The following is a 16845-nucleotide window of genomic DNA, read 5'->3' on the forward strand; positions in this document are numbered from 1 at the left end:
GTCAAATCTAGTTTCGTAAAAGGGTCCTGCTAAATTACCCAAACTTGCCACAAACCTGCGATCCTCCTGTGCCAGCCTCCCAAGTAGTTGGGCCTTCAGGCAGGCGCCACCACTCTAGCTCACATGTACTATTTAAAAATGTAATGTGATATCTCCATTTCTTAATCCATTCCACAATCCTAGATATGCATACGTAGTATGGTAAAGCATTTAATAGAGACAATGACTACAGCGTTAACAATTACTAACAGAAAAGAGGCGTTAACCGATTGAATACAAAAACTACATTCTGCAAAGACCAGTTTTGATGAGATTTCTATTTTTCAATTCCAAGAGGTTTAACATATTATTTTATAAGAACTAATTATGAAACACAAAGACAATAGAAATATAAGTTATTTATTAATCAATCCACTTACAAAGCAGGTGGCTTAATGCAAGCTTATTGACATCTCCACATTTGATCCATGGGAACATGTCTTCCACATACAGGCAGTGATATTACTGACTGGATGCATTTGAAATCTGGCGCATATGAAGCATATTTAAACCAATAAAATTAGGCTATCCTGTATATGAAAGTATCTCGATAATAGGCATCCTGAAGTGGATTAAAACTTCCTCCAAAGGAGAAATGTTAGTATGTTAACTTAATTTTATACTCTATATTATGCAGTATATCTTAACTATAGAAATTAAAAAAATTTAAATCAGTGATCGACTCTTGGTAATGTATGAAGTGGGGTCTATAACCATAGCAACAGCAGCTGACAGCATGCTTTGTGCCTCACAGTATCTGCAGATTTATTGTTTTCAAGTTTAGAGAGAAATAAAACAAGAGACATGTAGATTCAGCTGATTTTATTTATCTTTAAACTAATAAAAATCCCTTAAAAGTAATCTTGGGACTTTCAGACACTCTACGAAATGCACAGATACCTGCCAACAACTGAAATTCTAAATCTTGGCTGAATGGATTTACAAAATTAATGTAAGCAGATATCTTACTATTTGAGCTTAGCAGAAGACTGAACAAAATTCTACATGTCTTTTTCAATTTCCCTAAAATTTTGTTAAATCTGCAAGTATGTACAATTCAGCTAATTGAAAGTAATATTTAGTGTTCATCAAAGCTGTTTCACAGCAGCAAAAATTGAATCAGGGAAATAAAGTTCTAAATGATGTAGAAAAAGATAAATACAATCAAAACAGCAGTCTAAATTTATGGTATCAATATTCAACTCTATCTGCACTGTGCTGGAAGGAAAATGATACACCAAGAAGAGCCCTACTGATCACTCTGGCGATATGTGCACCGCCTGCACCCAGCTGGACAGGGTCGTGCTCTGCTCCCAGTATTAAGGGTGACAGCTAACTCAGAATCCATATTGTAACTATACAGCAGCCATTTGTCCTAGTTAAGGAATGTCTTAATACACAATATTATCATTTTCTAGAGGATCTTTACACATTAAACTAAAGTACATGATTGATTAAATTAAAGGTTAGTAATGGGTAAAAAAAAAAAAAATGCATAATTCTCAAGGCTTGGTACTATGTAAAAAACAAAAAGACCACAAAATTCTACTTACTAAAGCAGCTAATCTTGCCTGCAAGTTTAGGGTCACAAGCCCATAATATGTGCAAAGAAATGCAATACAAGGAACCATGCAAAAATACAGTAAAATGATACAGGAAAAAAAAATGTCAAATCTAGGAAAGAAAAAAAGCCTTTATAAATACATCAAAATCAACTGTATACATAAATTGCAGGTCTAGCGTTAGTTGTACCATACAGCAGAGCCAGCACTTGTAGCTCGATGCTCCCAAATCTGCGCAGGTAGGTCATGCCATCTTTGGTTGACTGCAGTACCAGGAAGAATAGGCTGAGAGGGAGGGCAAGAGTTCGGAAACACGGTGTCAACTTTCACTGGGCAGCTGGGCCTCAATGTCCACTCTGCATATGGGGCACTTCTTGTTGGTGATCAGCCACTGGTCCACACATACTTGGTGGAAAAGGTGCATACAGGGAAGGCGCCTGTTATGGCCAAGACAAAGAGCAGAACTAAGCTTATGACAAACACATGCCACGTTTCTTTTGAAGCAAATAATATACACAATAACTCAGTGGTGTTTTGAAGTTACAACGTGACTTTCTGATGCAAAAAAATAAAAGAACACTCTAATGAGAATGCTAACAGATGCAGTTAGCACTCTGAATAATATGATGTACAAAGCTGTCAAAGTTCTGAAAACAAATTGTATAAAATCTCACTTGTACAAACAAAAACCACAGGGCCAACTGTTCCATTTTTCTTCTCAAACAGTTTAAAAATACAATGGCAGCTAAAAAGAAGGGTTCCAATTCCTCTATTAATAGTATTAATACTATAAAAGTACTTTATATTTATAAAACTTCACTGGAATACAGTGTGCATAAGACCTTATTCTGTGATATGGTATACAATATTTTTCTTTTTTCTCTATTAGCCAGTTGACCAGATATGACAAAGGTACCCTTATTATGACAACACTATAGTTTTATTATGTATTTCACAGAACTGCGTATCACATAAAAAGAAAATTTCTTAAATTATACAAAGAAAATGTCCACAAATAATATTAGATTAGCATAATAGCATTTTCTAGATCACAAACTCTTGTTCCTTTTCTCCCTCTGACAGTGTTTCACTAAACTGTCCAAGTTGGGCTTGAATTGGCAATCCTCTTGCCTCAGTGTCCTGACTATGAGATTACAGAAATGCACTACAACCCCCAATTTTGATCTCTTTTTATGGAGAATGTATTACTACATCTCTAAAGCCTTTAAAATTCTAATTTCTACAAGATGTACAGAAGACAGCTTTGATTAAAAATTTTCCCTGGCCAACTGCTGGTGTGACTCTAAAGTAGGTAATATATTTTCCACACCTTTGTTAATACAGATTTTCGCCTTTGATTCTTTCACTCACTGCACAAAGCTAGTCAATGTTGTGAAAGAGGGTAGGCCAGCAGCAGTAATCACTATTTGGTTTTGAGTTTACTTCAAATAGGGTTTCTGAACAGTCTGAGAATGAATTGTAGGCGATTAGAATCTAGTTACCTCACATCTTCACCTTCCTCTAAAATCGACAAGCAGATCGTGCACTTCTCCTCGGTGTCCTCCTCAGTCGCTTCTTCCCCATCTTGTTTGCAGTGCAGTTTCCTCTGTGAGAACCAATCAGTTGTTACCTTATTAGCAGAGATGACATTGAACAACTGAGTAAAGTCTGCATTTATTTAAAAACAAAACAAAGCAAAACCATACATTTACATACAAGTTATTCCTCATGTAAAACTCAAAAAATTTGAAGAGTTAAGTAACTATCAAGTATTATTTAGCATCAAAAGCAAAATCATTAGTCTAAAATTAGTTACTTTTAATCTAAATAAGAATTATACATTACATAAATTTTATTTCAGTGCTATTCTGAACATACCTAACAAAATTTTATTTTACTAATGATTATTAATACTCTTAGAAAATATAAAAACTACAAAGAACAGCAGTGTCAACATTTTATTATTCTTACTGCAGTACAAGTATTGTTTATTCTTTGTTGCAAGTAGCTTATTTAACATGCCTAACCAGTAATTTCCAGATATAATGCTACAGAAAAGGCAATGGGGGAAAAAAAAAAAAAAAAAAGACAATGGGTAAAAGACCAATAAGAAATGAAGACCAACACAATGCCCACCAAAGTGAACCGCCAGGCAAACTCAACTACAGCACTGGCACACGAGGGCGTTCTGTGTAAGTGGTTACCAAGAACATGACGTGTGAGTGCGGACAAGGAACGAAACAGTGACAGACACAACTGTGTCTATCATCCCCTTTTGTTTTTCTACAAGTGCAAAAAACCCACATATATAAATATGCATACTATAAAATAAAAAAAAATGTTCAAAAATTACAAAAGTAATCATTATGCTTTTACTTCTCCAAAGGAAAACTATAGTATATGGGGCAAGAAATTTCCTAATATGCATTTTTGTAATTCTACAACATTTTTCAGCATGTATTTATACTGCTTTGATAAAAATAATGTCACAGCTGGACTTCACAGATTCAAAGTTTATGATACTGCACTGTACATATCTCAATACTTTCTAGAAATTTTGAAAATAAACTCTTACCTTCTTGTATTTATGTGGATATGTGCATCTCTCAATAGTCCCCTGGGATGCTCCACGATTGACATTTCCTAATCTTTCCTCCAAATGAATCAGCTCCTAAAAATAAAAAACTAGTTTTAAAATCCAATTTATAGGGGGTTGGACAGGATCAAAATACATGTATATGTGAAAATGATACAATAAAACCTACTATTATATGGAATTAATACACACTAATATATAAAGCCACTATTTTGAATACCAAGCATTCCTTGAATAGTGTTGCCAATCTTTCCAAAACAGAAACAGCTATATTTATATACCTACAGTTATATTTTGTGCAAAGCATTGAGGCGCATGCCTGTAACCCCAACATGGCAGGAGGACTACTGTGAGTTTGAGGCCAGTCCAAACTAAAGTGAGACTCTTGTCTCAGAAAGAAACTCCCCCACCAAAAAAATATATAATTTGTTTTAGAAAAATCTTATTTGGCCAGGCATGATGACACATGCCCATAGTCCCAGGCCTTGGCAGGCAGGGGCAAGAGGACTGTTGTGAGTTCAAGGCTCACCTGGGTTACTACATAGCAGTTCAGGGCCAGCCTGAGCTGCAGAGCAAGCCTGATACCCTATCTAAAAAGAAAGCACTTATACATGAGAAGCTAACAGCTGTTCATAAAATTCTTCTATAGGGCAGGTTGTCAAGACAAAATGGTTATGTGTTAAGTTTTCTCAGAGAACTGAGATGGTACTGCATTCATCCTAAGAAACTAGGACAACAGCACTGCTGTGTGGTGCTGGGTAACGCTCTACATTCTAAGTGTATAGATGACATTACCCCATTAAGTAACAGTAGTTCTAAATGACAACTCCTACTGTCAAACTGACATGAAATGTAACAAAACTTTATAATCTTTTTTTTCCTTTTTTCATTTATGTATTTCATACAGGGTCTCACTATGCAACTCAGACTCATAGTGATCCTCCTGTTTTCAGCCTTCCCAGTGCTGGTATTACAGGTGTGTGCCACCACGTCCAGACTTAAGTCACAGGTTCAGCATGCCCTGGGGGGTGGGGCCAGTGAGGCATGTGGGACCGGGGATCAATCCCTGATCCCTGCTTTTGCCAATGCAGGTGCTTAGTCCGTGCTGAGCTATCTCACTGGCCCCAAAACTTTAGATAATATATAAATGGTTTGTTCATCCTGAAAACTGGAACAAGTGGTTATTTAGTTACAAAGTGAATTACTTGGGATTATATGTATTTTTCAGTCCTTTCTCTAAATACTAAGCTTGGGTGTTGTGTTTTTCACCCTTCATTTAATGGCATAGTTCTTTATCTGATTCTTATACTGATTTAGTAATTTTGACATATTCTTTTATGCTAGATATTTTCATCAACTCTTTTAAATACCTGGGTAACTTTTGACTCTGAATACCACTTATAAGTCTTTCTGTAACCTCAGAAGCAGTATTAGAAATGAAGACATTTTACTGCTGTCTGATTCCAAGACCCTGCAGCGTTCCTGCAGAACTGTGACCACCTACGGTGTGTGCTAATAGCTCCACTGCAGTAATGAGACCACGACAAGTATCTTCATTTCATTTTTTCATTACGTACCTCAAAATTGCCTCTAAAGGGACCTCTGAATGATGTTCCGTCCAGGCCTGATGAAATGTAACGAATGTGAGGATAGCCTGCCATGTCAGGAACCTATTTTAATACAGGAGATAGGCTGATCAGTTAAAAGCAGACTTAGGTTTTACTGTTTATATTGAGTGATTCAAGACATTCAGTGCTCTACATACAATAAACAACATTCAACTTCAGTATGGATACTTAATTTCAAATAAGTATTTTAGAATAGTGTTAGGGTCCTCTTAAAATCTTTTTTCCCTCATGCATGCTAAGCAAGCACTCTACTAGCGAACTACATTCCCATCCTTTTATCATTTTGAGTGAGGGTCTTGCTATGTCCCCTAAGTTGGCCTCAAATATGGTATCCTCCTGTCTCAGCTCCCCAAAGATTTGGGGGATTACATTTGGCATTTGTAAAATAACTTAAAGCAGTTAGAAAAAAAAAAAACAGTTCCATGAGACAAGTCTATTGTACTTGATTTGTCTTGCACAAACCAGCTCTATACACATACAAGCCATACAGTCCCAGGTATGCAGGAGGCTGAGACAGGAGGATCACTTGAGCCCACAAGCTCAAGGACAGCCTGGGCAACATAGCAAGACTACACCTCAAAAACTAAAAGATGATGGTGACAGACATCTATCTAGAAAATACCCAGACTTAAGCTGGCATTCTCAGCAGCATCAACTTAAATAGAATAAAATTTTTCTATGATCTTGTCAAGCCGAGCGCAGTGCTGCCTGCCTCTAATCCTAGCACTCTGGGGACAAACAGATCCCAGGTTTGAGACTAGCCCAGGAAACTCAATGTGACACCCTAGTCTAAAATAAAGGGCTAGGGGCCCAGGGAGATAGCTTGGTAAGCACAACGCTACTGGGCAAGTATGAGGCCCTGAATTTGATTACCAGAACCAAAACTAATAGCCTACCACGGGCCAGTGAGATGGCTCCACAGACTAAGCACCTGCTTGCACTGGGCCTGGCCCTGGGCACACTGAGCCAGCAACTGAGACAGGGCGTGGTAGCACACCTGCAATCCCAGCACTGGGGAGCCTGAAAACAGGAGGATCACTAAGTCTAAGCTGTGTAGTATGACCCTGTATCAAATACATTTAAGAAAAAGTATAACATAAAGCAACAAAACAAAATAAAGAGCTGGGGACAAAGTTCAGCAAGTGTTGTATTCAATCCCTAGTATCTTAGAAAAAGGAAGGAAGGAAGGAAGGAAGGAAGGAAGGAAGGAAGGAAGGAAGGATAGACGGACGGAAGGACAGACGGATGGAAGGAAGGAAGGACGGACAGATGGACAGACGGATGAGCAAGCAGCAGGAAGATGATGATTTTGGTAACTTCAGAAAGCTCTGCTGAATAGTATTAAACTCCCCAAATTTAAAGATTCAATCCAAAATTGGGCATTTGAAATAAATAGACATTTGGAAATACAGAAAATAAACATATGGAAAAAAATGTTCAACCTCATGGTCATTTGAAAAATCCAAATTAAAAGAACAATGAAATTCCATCTCCATCCAGAAAGAACAGCTATTATCAACCAAAGACAAAGGCAGGTGAAGACGGGTGCAGATGCAAACACCTGTCATCCCAGCATTCCAGAGGCTGAGGCAGGAGATCATCACAAGTTCGTGGCCAACCTGGACTACAAACTGAATTCAGCACCAGCCTGAACTTCACAGCAAAAGTCCGTCTTAAAAAAAAAAAAGAGCTCGTGAGGGTGTGTGGAAAAAGGAACCCTTCTCCAATCAATGCTGGTGGAAATGTAAACTGGTACAACCACTACGGAAATCAGGATGGAGATTCCTCCAAAAACTAGAACGAGAGGTTTCATTTGACCCAGCTGGTCCCCTTCCTAGGTATCTTCCCTAAAGAGTTAAAAAAAAAAAAAAACTTACTACAGTGATATATACACATCAATGTTTGTAACAGCACAATTTATAATAGCTAAATCTTGGAAACAGCCCACATGCCCAACAACACATGGATGGGTAAGGAAACTGTATTTAGACCCAATGGAGCACTACTCTGCCATAAGGAAGGATAACTTTGAATCATTTGTAGGAAAATGGATGTAACCGACCATAAACAAGTGAAATGAACCAGACACACAGGTTAAAATACCAGTTTCTCTTATAGGAGAAACCCAAAGAGCAAATAAGGAGCATGAAGGAGAAAGGAGAGACTGGGAAGGAGGAAGAACTTTTTCAAATGGTAAGGAGAACCAGAGAAGGGAGAAGGGGAAGAGAATGAAAAAAGAAAGATGGAAACAAAGCTTTTATAATGGAGAAGGGGAAAAGGGTTGAAAGGAAGGGAGGGGAACGGAAAAAAGAATAACCAAGATATATTATGTTGGTCAGGCATGGTGGTGCACCCCTGTAATCCTAGCACTGAGGAGGCTGAGCCAGGATTGCTGGGAGTTCAAGGCCAGCCCAAACTACATAGTGACACCTTATCTCAAGGAAAAAAAAAGTTACATGTACAAATTTCCTACGATGAATGTGACTGATACATATGACAGACATATACTAATAGAAAATGCAAATTTAGGAAAAAACAGCAAAAAAAGCCAGACATGGTGGTACACATCTATAAATTCAGCAATCAGTTTGCTGAGGCAGGAGTTCAAGACCAGTCTGGGCTACAAAGCAAGAGCCTGTCTCAAAAATCAAGCAAGCAATCATACATACACACAAACAGTCAAAACATATTTTCCTTTTTTTTTTTTTTTTTTTTCAAGTACCGGAGACTGAACTCAGGACCCTGCGCTTGCCAGGCAAGCACTTACTCTACTGAGCTATCTCCCCAGCCTTCAAAACATATTTTCCCAAAAGAAACACCAAGCGAAACCTAATAAAATGAAAGCCAGAGTGGCTATTTAAAAAAAAACAACAAAACAAAACATATTTTCCCCACACAAAGTAACTTCAAGTTTATGTCCCCTCCTCTGCTAATAACCAAAGGTGTCCTGCTTGGGGCAGGGAAGCACTGCACCCATCAGTGAGATCCAACAGTGCCCTTCCTCTCCTCCAGCACCGGGCCTCACACCCAAGGTATCGCATACACTGAACTCAATCCTCAACCCTTTTTATTTTTTGAGAAAAGTCTCCCTAGCTAAGGGCTGGCCTAAAGCCTGTGACTGCCCCATCTCGACCTCCCCACCCTACACCTCAGCTCGATCACAACCACTACAGTGGTTCCTTTTTGTAAGGTGTAGTCAATCTTCACTGTTCATGATCTGGCTATGCCATCACAGCCCACTGGCAATGTGTGCAGTGGGGTCAAAGTATTGCTGCCACTGTGCAGGTCCCAAGGCCCTGCCCTCTCAACCCAATGCAACTTACAACTGGAATATCCTCTACATTGCATCTAACAGTTTGTCTTCTGTGCTACTAGTGAATGACCCCATCGTGTGGCACGGCCAGGCCATGAGTACAAGGCTCAAGGACTGTCTGGGTTCCCAAGACAAGAAGGCTGTCAACGTGCTGTGGTTAAAGCATGCACTCAGCCAGTGGGACTACAGTGTGCTCGGACTAAGCCACCCTGCTGCTGCCTGTCAGTGCGAAACCAGCAAGCCAATGCTACACACTACGTATGAGCTGTCTTTAAACAGAAACACACAAAGCAAGATTACACACAGCCAGTTACTGTGCCCAGAGCTATCCCTATCTTTCACAGGAGTGGAGAGTGTTAACCACAGGGGCTACTCAAAGCTGACTGCATTTGGACACAGATATTATGAAAAAGAACACTGGCAGGGCATGGTGGCACACACTGCAACCCCAGCACTCTGGAGGCTGAGGCAGGAGAATCACTGAAAGTTTGAGGCCAGACTAGGTGACATAAGCAAGTTTAGGGTCAATCTGCACTACACAGAGAGACTCTACCCACAAAAACAAAAATAGAGGAAGTGCAATGCACTTGCACCTTTAGCAATAACTTTCCAACGTTACTTGTTGTTTATTATAAAGACAGGGTCTCAATATGTAGTTAAGGCTGGTCTTGAACTCCCAATGTAGCCCAGGCTGGCCTTCGGCTCATAGCAGTCCACGCAGTCCACGCCACCACACCCAGCCCAAAGTACGAGGCAGCACACGCCAGCACACCCAGCCCAAAGCCCATTTCCCCATTACATTATACTTTAACTTTGTTTCTCAACTTTGTGAGCTAGTTCTCAGAATCATCTGAGGTACAATATTTTCCCCTGTATTTTCATTCTACATTCATCTTAAATACTATAAACATTAGCATTCTACATTCACTTTCTTGTCATTTACATTTTCCCTCAAAATCTAATCTTCTTTGACTGTTACTATCTACAGTATTACAGGACCACAAATGTACTCACCTTTAACCCAGATAGCTGTGGAGGTACAGACCATAAACTTCCTACTAAGCCTTGGACCTACTGCAGTACCGCAGATTTGGTAGGCCCCAAACCAAGCTAACCCTTTCTCCAAACTAATATTCGCCAATATCCCAAGTGGTATTACTGTACACCTTTAAACCTCTTAGTGAGAAGTGAAAGTCCTCTTAATATTATATGAATGTGTCCCACTGATTTCATGCCAACTGCCACTGCTTTTGTTTGGGAATTTACCAAAAGTGATTTCTTCTATAATGCCCAAATCACTTTCCTTCTCCCTACTGTCACATTTATGTTTTCACACATCTGAGGTGATGTAGCCTTTCTACTTACAAGATGAACTCACTGTAAAAGCATAGAGAGCGCTGAGATATTCCTCCATCAACGGCACCCGCGTCTGTTTCTTGGCACAGCAGCTCTCTCGCCTTTCATTTTATTTTGGAGGTACTGAGGATGGATCCCAAGTTTCCCAAATGCTAGGCTGGTACTCTACCACTGAGCCATGCCCTCAGCCCCCCACGTTCTTACTCCTGCCTGACTGCTACCCGAGATCTAGAGACACCAGCTTCGTGGCGTTCCTGGGGGCAGAGCTGTGTGAAAACCCCTCACTGCTGCAGTCTGAAGCCCAGGTAGCAGCCCCACACAGTAATGCGCCTGACCCCACTGCAGCCCTCTAGTACCACCTCACTAACTACCTATTCCAAATAGAAATGCACTAGCAGTTCCCACTGACAGCAATTTAACTGAAGCAGACCACGGATGGAACTCATGGCACAGCGCATGCCTGACAGTCACAAGGTCCTAAGTTCAATTCCTGGTACCAACAAACAAAAACTAAAAAGCATGAGTCCCACTGGCAGGAGTTCACGATTCTCTTGATAGAATGAGGAAAAAAAACCCACTTTTTCACACAAATCATTGTGTACATTAAAATACATTTTACAATACAAATCACAAATAGATTCAAATGCATCAAATACCTTTTTTTTTTTTTGCGGAACCAGGGACTGAACTCAGGCCCTTGCACTTGCCAGGGAAGTGCTTATTCCACTGAGCCATCTCCCCGGCCCTCAAATACCTTTTATAGTACAATTTTCATCTAAAATTATTCTCAAGTTCAATTAAAACTATAACAAGCAGTACATTAGAACACAATTTTTAAAACTTTTTTCACTTAGAACTAAGATCACTTCTAGAAGCCACGCCAGTACCTGGACATGGCCCACATTACCATGAGAGGAAGTGCTCCCAGCTGCAGGTGGTGGAGCCGAGGCGCGTGGTAATGGGCCAGGTGAGGGGGCAGTGCCCCCGGCGTGTAAGTAGCTGTTGTCACTCCCGTCTCGATGCCCAGTTCCCTGACAAAGGAGGACAAAGTTTACCTCAGAGGCCCCATCACAGTCACTGGCACAGCAACACACCTGGGCACCACACTTACATTTTGTTAAAGTAATCTAAAGTTCCTTGTCTTAAAAAAACTAAGAAAAAGAGCTGAGGTCCAAAGTGTCTGGTACTTTTAAAACTTAGTCTTGTGACCATGAGCAGCACAGCACCTGTCCTTAGTAGCACACCTCAGAAAGGAAGGGAGCAAAATGGAAAGCTCCTCAGGGCCTCCCAGACTACAAGCCTGGTTCTACGTGAGAACTATACAAAGTTGCTGACTTCTCTGGTTTATCAGAATGTTACAGATACCCCTGGGCTTTTGTTGACTGGCCGCATCTCCGAGTTCTTGGCATCAAGCATCAGCATAGTAAATAAACTCTTCTATGTCTTCTACAGCAAAGGTAAACAAAACCTTAGAAAGGGTAAAATATATGCTAAATCTTCATTATTTCACTTTTATGTTCTTCCTCAGAAGTCCCTGTCAAGCAAGCACTCAAGAGGCTGAGGCAGAAGGACTGCCATGAGTTCATGACCAGCCTGGGCTACATAGTGAGACTCCATCTCAAAACACACACACATTTAAAAAAAAAAACAAAAAAAACCCTCCCTATCAACCACAATCTTATTGACCGCCTACATAAAATGGATTCAGAAAAGAACTTACTGGGAATCTATTTCCACTCCTCTAAGAAAAAGCCTAAACCTAGGAGGCTGGGTTTCTTTGTCAAAGGCAGAATCTGAGGTGGCAGAGCAAATTAGGACTGAGATCTGGTGTTCCACTGCATAAAATGGTGACTGTAGTGAATAATGATGCATTACGTATTTCCAAATTGCTAGAAGGATTTTCACACCTCTAAACCCAGCCTTGGGAAGCTAAGGTAGCACTTCAAAGCTAAGGTAGCCCTGGTTACATGGTGAATGCAGGACCAACCTGAACTACCAAGAGAACTGATCTCAAAGAATGAAATCAGTGAAGAGAATTTCCAACTTTCTTACCATAAAGGAGAATTAAGTATGAGGTAACAGATACGCTAACTAACCTGCTTAATTGTTCCACAATACATACATTACCAAAATATAACCCACTAGCCCATAAATACAAGAATGCAATTAGTATTTGTCAATTAACAAAAACACTCTACTCTTGCTTAAGGTCGTTCCCTGGCCCAGAACTGAAGATACCGTTATCTCCTTTCCAGCCCCACATTTACTTAGACCCAGGGACTCAGGTAAGCTGAGGCACTTGCTTTTCCAAAAGACTCCTACACGGACTCCACCGCCAGCACCTACTCCCCAGAGTCCTCCCAGAAGCTGCTGAGCACAAATTTAGAATGAAGAGATACTGACCAGGCAGACCTCTCGGGAGCCTGTCGAGGGTGGGAGGACATTGTCTGAGGCACATGAATATGATGCCCATGACCATAGTTCGGGTGCATCCTGTGGGGGTGTGGTGGGGGGCGCTCATGTGCCCGCCTGGAAACACAAAACACAAAAGGACCACTGGAAATAATTGAATACTTGGTTGTTTCTTAATGGAGAAAAAATTCTGTAGTTAGTATTATGAACATCTATAGATTAATTCTGAAATTAACATACCACTAAATTATAAACATATGAAGTTACTTAATAATTAACAATAAATTAAGAAGCTATAAGCTCCTCCCCAAATTCTAGCTGCTCCTTTATTTCAATGCCTCCAACTCAAATATCCAGGACACAGCCAATTTCAACATTAGCTTGTAATCTCCTTTACTTAAATTAGAATAGAAACTGAACAAAAATAAAATCAACTTTGTGAGATCCTGTCTCAAAATAAAATGGGCTGGGAATGTAGCTCAGTGCAGAAGCCCTGAGTTCAACCCGCAGTATTTGGTAGACAGGTACAGACAGACAGATGAACTCTTCTACTAGTTTCTAATACCTCTTATAAATTTTACATTCAACAAGTTAAAACTATTCTCTAGCTACTGGAGACTATGACTAAGTTGGCAATTTACACTCCTTTTCTAAATCCCTTTTGGTACCAGGGATTGAACTTGGGTTTTATGCATGCTAGGCAAATGTTCTAACATTACTCTGCATCCTCAGAATGTTTTAAATTTGAGACAGCCTCACTAAACTCACCAAGCCTCAAAATTATAAGCCTCTCGTTCCAGCCTCTAGGAATAACTAGGATTTTGAGTATACACCAGCTGGTAACTCTCTCTATAAAAAGTCAATAATAAAATGGTAGGCCAGTCATGGTGGCTCATGTCTATGATCCTAGCATTAGGGAGGCTGAGGCAGGAGGACTGTGCTAATTCTCAAGACCAGCCTGGGCTGCAAAGTGAAGTCAGGGTCAACCTGAACTATGCAGAAGAACCTGACTCAAGAAACACACACACACACAATTAATTTAATTAATTAATTAATTTTTTTTTAAAGAAAAGATCTTGATTTTTTTCTGCAACTCTTCAGTAAATCATGCTGCTCAGACCTCTTTTAACATCAGTCCTTCCTATCAAATATTAAAGAAATGGACAACAGATAGGTTTGCTTAAAGAAACAGTCATTGAGTTATATGCTACATGTAGTCTGATTTCATTAATCTTGACTGAAACTATTTTCCCATCATCCTTTGTTCGGAACATTCTCTATGCCCTTTAAGATATCCATCTTTTTCTTTTCAAATCTCAGTCTTTCACTTGCAAAATTTTACTTCATGAAAAGTTCTACAGGTCAATAAATTTAGAGGAAAATTGAGAATTTGGTCCAAAGAAAAAATAATCAAGGTTTTAGGGCTTTTTTCTTTTGAATTGTGTAAAAAATGGGGAAAAAACCAAAAAGCAGAATTTTTTTATCTGTAATTTATTTGGTACAGGGTCTCACTATGCAGCTCAGACTCGTAGCAATGCTCTTAGCTCAGCCTCCCCAGCATAGGTATTATAGGCATGCACCACCACACCCGGTTCCAGGGCAGCATGGTATGTGGTACGGGGGATTGAACCTGGGTCCTTGCATTAGCCCACTCAGCTATCTCCTGAGCAAAAAGCAGAATTTTAATGTGAAAACATTTTTGGGGGGCTGGGAGATGGCTCAGTGGAATAAGTGCTTCCCTGGCAAGTGCAAGGGCCTGAGTTCAATCCCTGGTTCCGCAAAAAGAAAAAAAAAAAGAAAGAAAGAAAAAAAGAAAAAAATTTTTACTGTGATAATTAAGTTTTAGAGGCACTGTTGTTTTAGTGTGCGCAAAGTCCATGCCCCACATCTTTCCTCAAGTATCTTTTTTATTTTGAATTCCCTTTTAATCAACTGTAGGATTATTTAAAATAAATTCCTACAACTTAATGGAAAAAAAATTAATTTCCAGTGGGACATGGTGGTACACACCCATCATCCCAGCACTCAGGAGGCTAAGACAGAAAGACAGCTGAGTCTGAGGCCAGCCTGGGCTACAGCAAGACCTGCATGGTTGACACTGACCAGGGATCTACAATCTGAAGTACAGGATCTCAGGATAAATGCTGAGGGGATTTCACTGACCTTATCAGATCCAAAAGCTACAACTCTTGTTGCATAGGTCTTGCTTTATCTTGGTCTTAACCATCCAACAGAAAAGTATAAAAACAAAGTATAAGAAATAAAGTCATGGTATTATGCTGAGCTATAGGGGACTCAGGTCAACAATTTCTGACACTGCCAGTCAAGAGGAAGACCCAATGCTATTATGGACTACTGGACTCTTTCAGAAAATTTTGCTGAGTTAACACACCTATAGTATTCAAATGACAGAACTAAACAAAAAAGGGGATACAGATGAATGTCCATTTTGTATCTGTGTATTCAAAATGGTTAGGACAGATATATAGTTACATTCTCTTAATGAATAGAGGGATTTTTGTAATAGTGTTTGTGGAGAGGATATCATGTCTGCGTCTTGTACAGCACATAACCACTAGGAAGAGAGTATGCAATGTGTTAATTATTGAAACTATCATACCAATTTGATTTGAAACTGTCTCATTGCTATTTGTCTCTCAATAAAATTACAGAAAAAAAAAAGAAGCAATTCTCAACAGGATATCATGTCTACATCTTGTACTATGAATAACTACTATGAACACAACAATATGCAATGTGTTAATTATTGAAACTGTCCTACTAACCTGTTTTGAAACTGTCTCAGTGCTATTTGTTTCTCAATAAAATTAATTTTAAAAAGAAATGAAAGGGTATGAGGGTATGTTTTTGTATGTGGATATGCAAAAAAAAAAAAGAAGGAAGGAAGGAAGGAAGGAAGGAAGGAAGGAAGGAAGGAAGAAAGAAAGAAAGAAAGAAAGAAAGAAAGAAAGAAAGAAAGATAGATAGATAGATAGATAGATAGATAGATAGATAGATAGATAGATAGATAGATAGATTGATTCCAGGCTGGGGAAGTAGCTTGAGAAAGAGCTCTTGCTTAGCATGTGCAAGCCCCACAAAAAACAAAACTTTCTAACAAACTAAGGATTGCATGATAGCTACATCACTTCTAAAGATTCCATCAAATTAATGAGCAATGCCAAGAAAAGCAAGCATGACTAGGAAACAGCAGGACACGTACGTGGGGTGCTGCATCAGCCTCCTCCTCTGGCCCTCGATCCTCTGCATGACCTCGTGCGGGTGCAGTCTCTGCGTAGGAGGAGCAGTGGCCTGGAGATGGTGTGAGACGGGCTGGTGCGCAGAGGGGAGGTGCTGGGGCAGGGGAGCCGTTGCACTGGCCAGGTGAGTGGGTGGTGGAGGGGCCACAGGATGGGATGCTGCATGAGAAGACATCTGAGAGTGGAAAGCGTGGACAGGGTGAGGAATGACATAATCCACTTGGGGTGGAGGCTGAGGCTGAGGCGGGGGGTTTCCATGAGAATGGGGGCAGGCTGAAGCTTGGTGGTGCAGTGGTCTCGGCAAAGAAGCATCTGCAAAAGAAATAGTTTGGTTGAGCCACACAGTACCACACAGTCAATTGAGCACACAAATTCATGAACAGTCTTAGCTGGAGGAGTCTGGTTAAGCAGGCTGCTGTCTTGATGATTCTGGCTGGCCTCTCTGTTCTGTATTTGCCACCTTCAACCTCACTGACAACCCCACCCCCAAAGAGCAGAAACTGCTGCAAGCCCAGGAGAGCAAAGCAGCGCCCAGAAGCTCAGTTCTTTGGCCGATCAATCTCACTCTTAGGATGTTACAATTACCAATAATTTAAACACTCACCAGCTGAAGAGTGGAATACACAATGGAATAGTAGAGGGTATCAAGAACAACAACAACAAAAACAATGAAAGGGCT

The 16845-nt window shown here is 40.1% G+C and overlaps 1 protein-coding gene across 5 annotated transcripts in view; it reads right to left on the bottom strand.

Annotated features, from left to right (window-relative positions):
• Positions 1 to 378: 378 nt before the first annotated feature.
• The window catches only part of Rnf111 (ring finger protein 111), a 97880-nt gene continuing 81413 nt past the window's right edge, over positions 379 to 16845 (bottom strand). For 3 of the 5 annotated variants that reach the window (XM_023712546.1, XM_004628864.3, XM_023712545.1), the window contains exons 8-14: positions 16130 to 16478; positions 12898 to 13023; positions 11402 to 11525; positions 5775 to 5867; positions 4177 to 4272; positions 3104 to 3231; positions 379 to 2038 (exon numbers count right to left, since the gene is read on the bottom strand). In XM_023712546.1, coding sequence (XP_023568314.1) covers positions 1921 to 2038; positions 3104 to 3231; positions 4177 to 4272; positions 5775 to 5867; positions 11402 to 11525; positions 12898 to 13023; positions 16130 to 16478 — 1034 coding nt within the window. In that variant the 3' untranslated portion in view covers positions 379 to 1920. The remainder of the gene's footprint in view (positions 2039 to 3103; positions 3232 to 4176; positions 4273 to 5774; positions 5868 to 11401; positions 11526 to 12897; positions 13024 to 16129; positions 16479 to 16845) is intronic. The other 2 variants (XM_004628866.3, XM_004628865.3) reach the window with 1 other exon arrangement.

Source organism: Octodon degus, unplaced genomic scaffold, assembly GCF_000260255.1.
Source record: "Octodon degus isolate 3935 unplaced genomic scaffold, OctDeg1.0 scaffold00026, whole genome shotgun sequence".
NCBI classification, from domain to species: Eukaryota; Metazoa; Chordata; class Mammalia; order Rodentia; family Octodontidae; genus Octodon; species Octodon degus.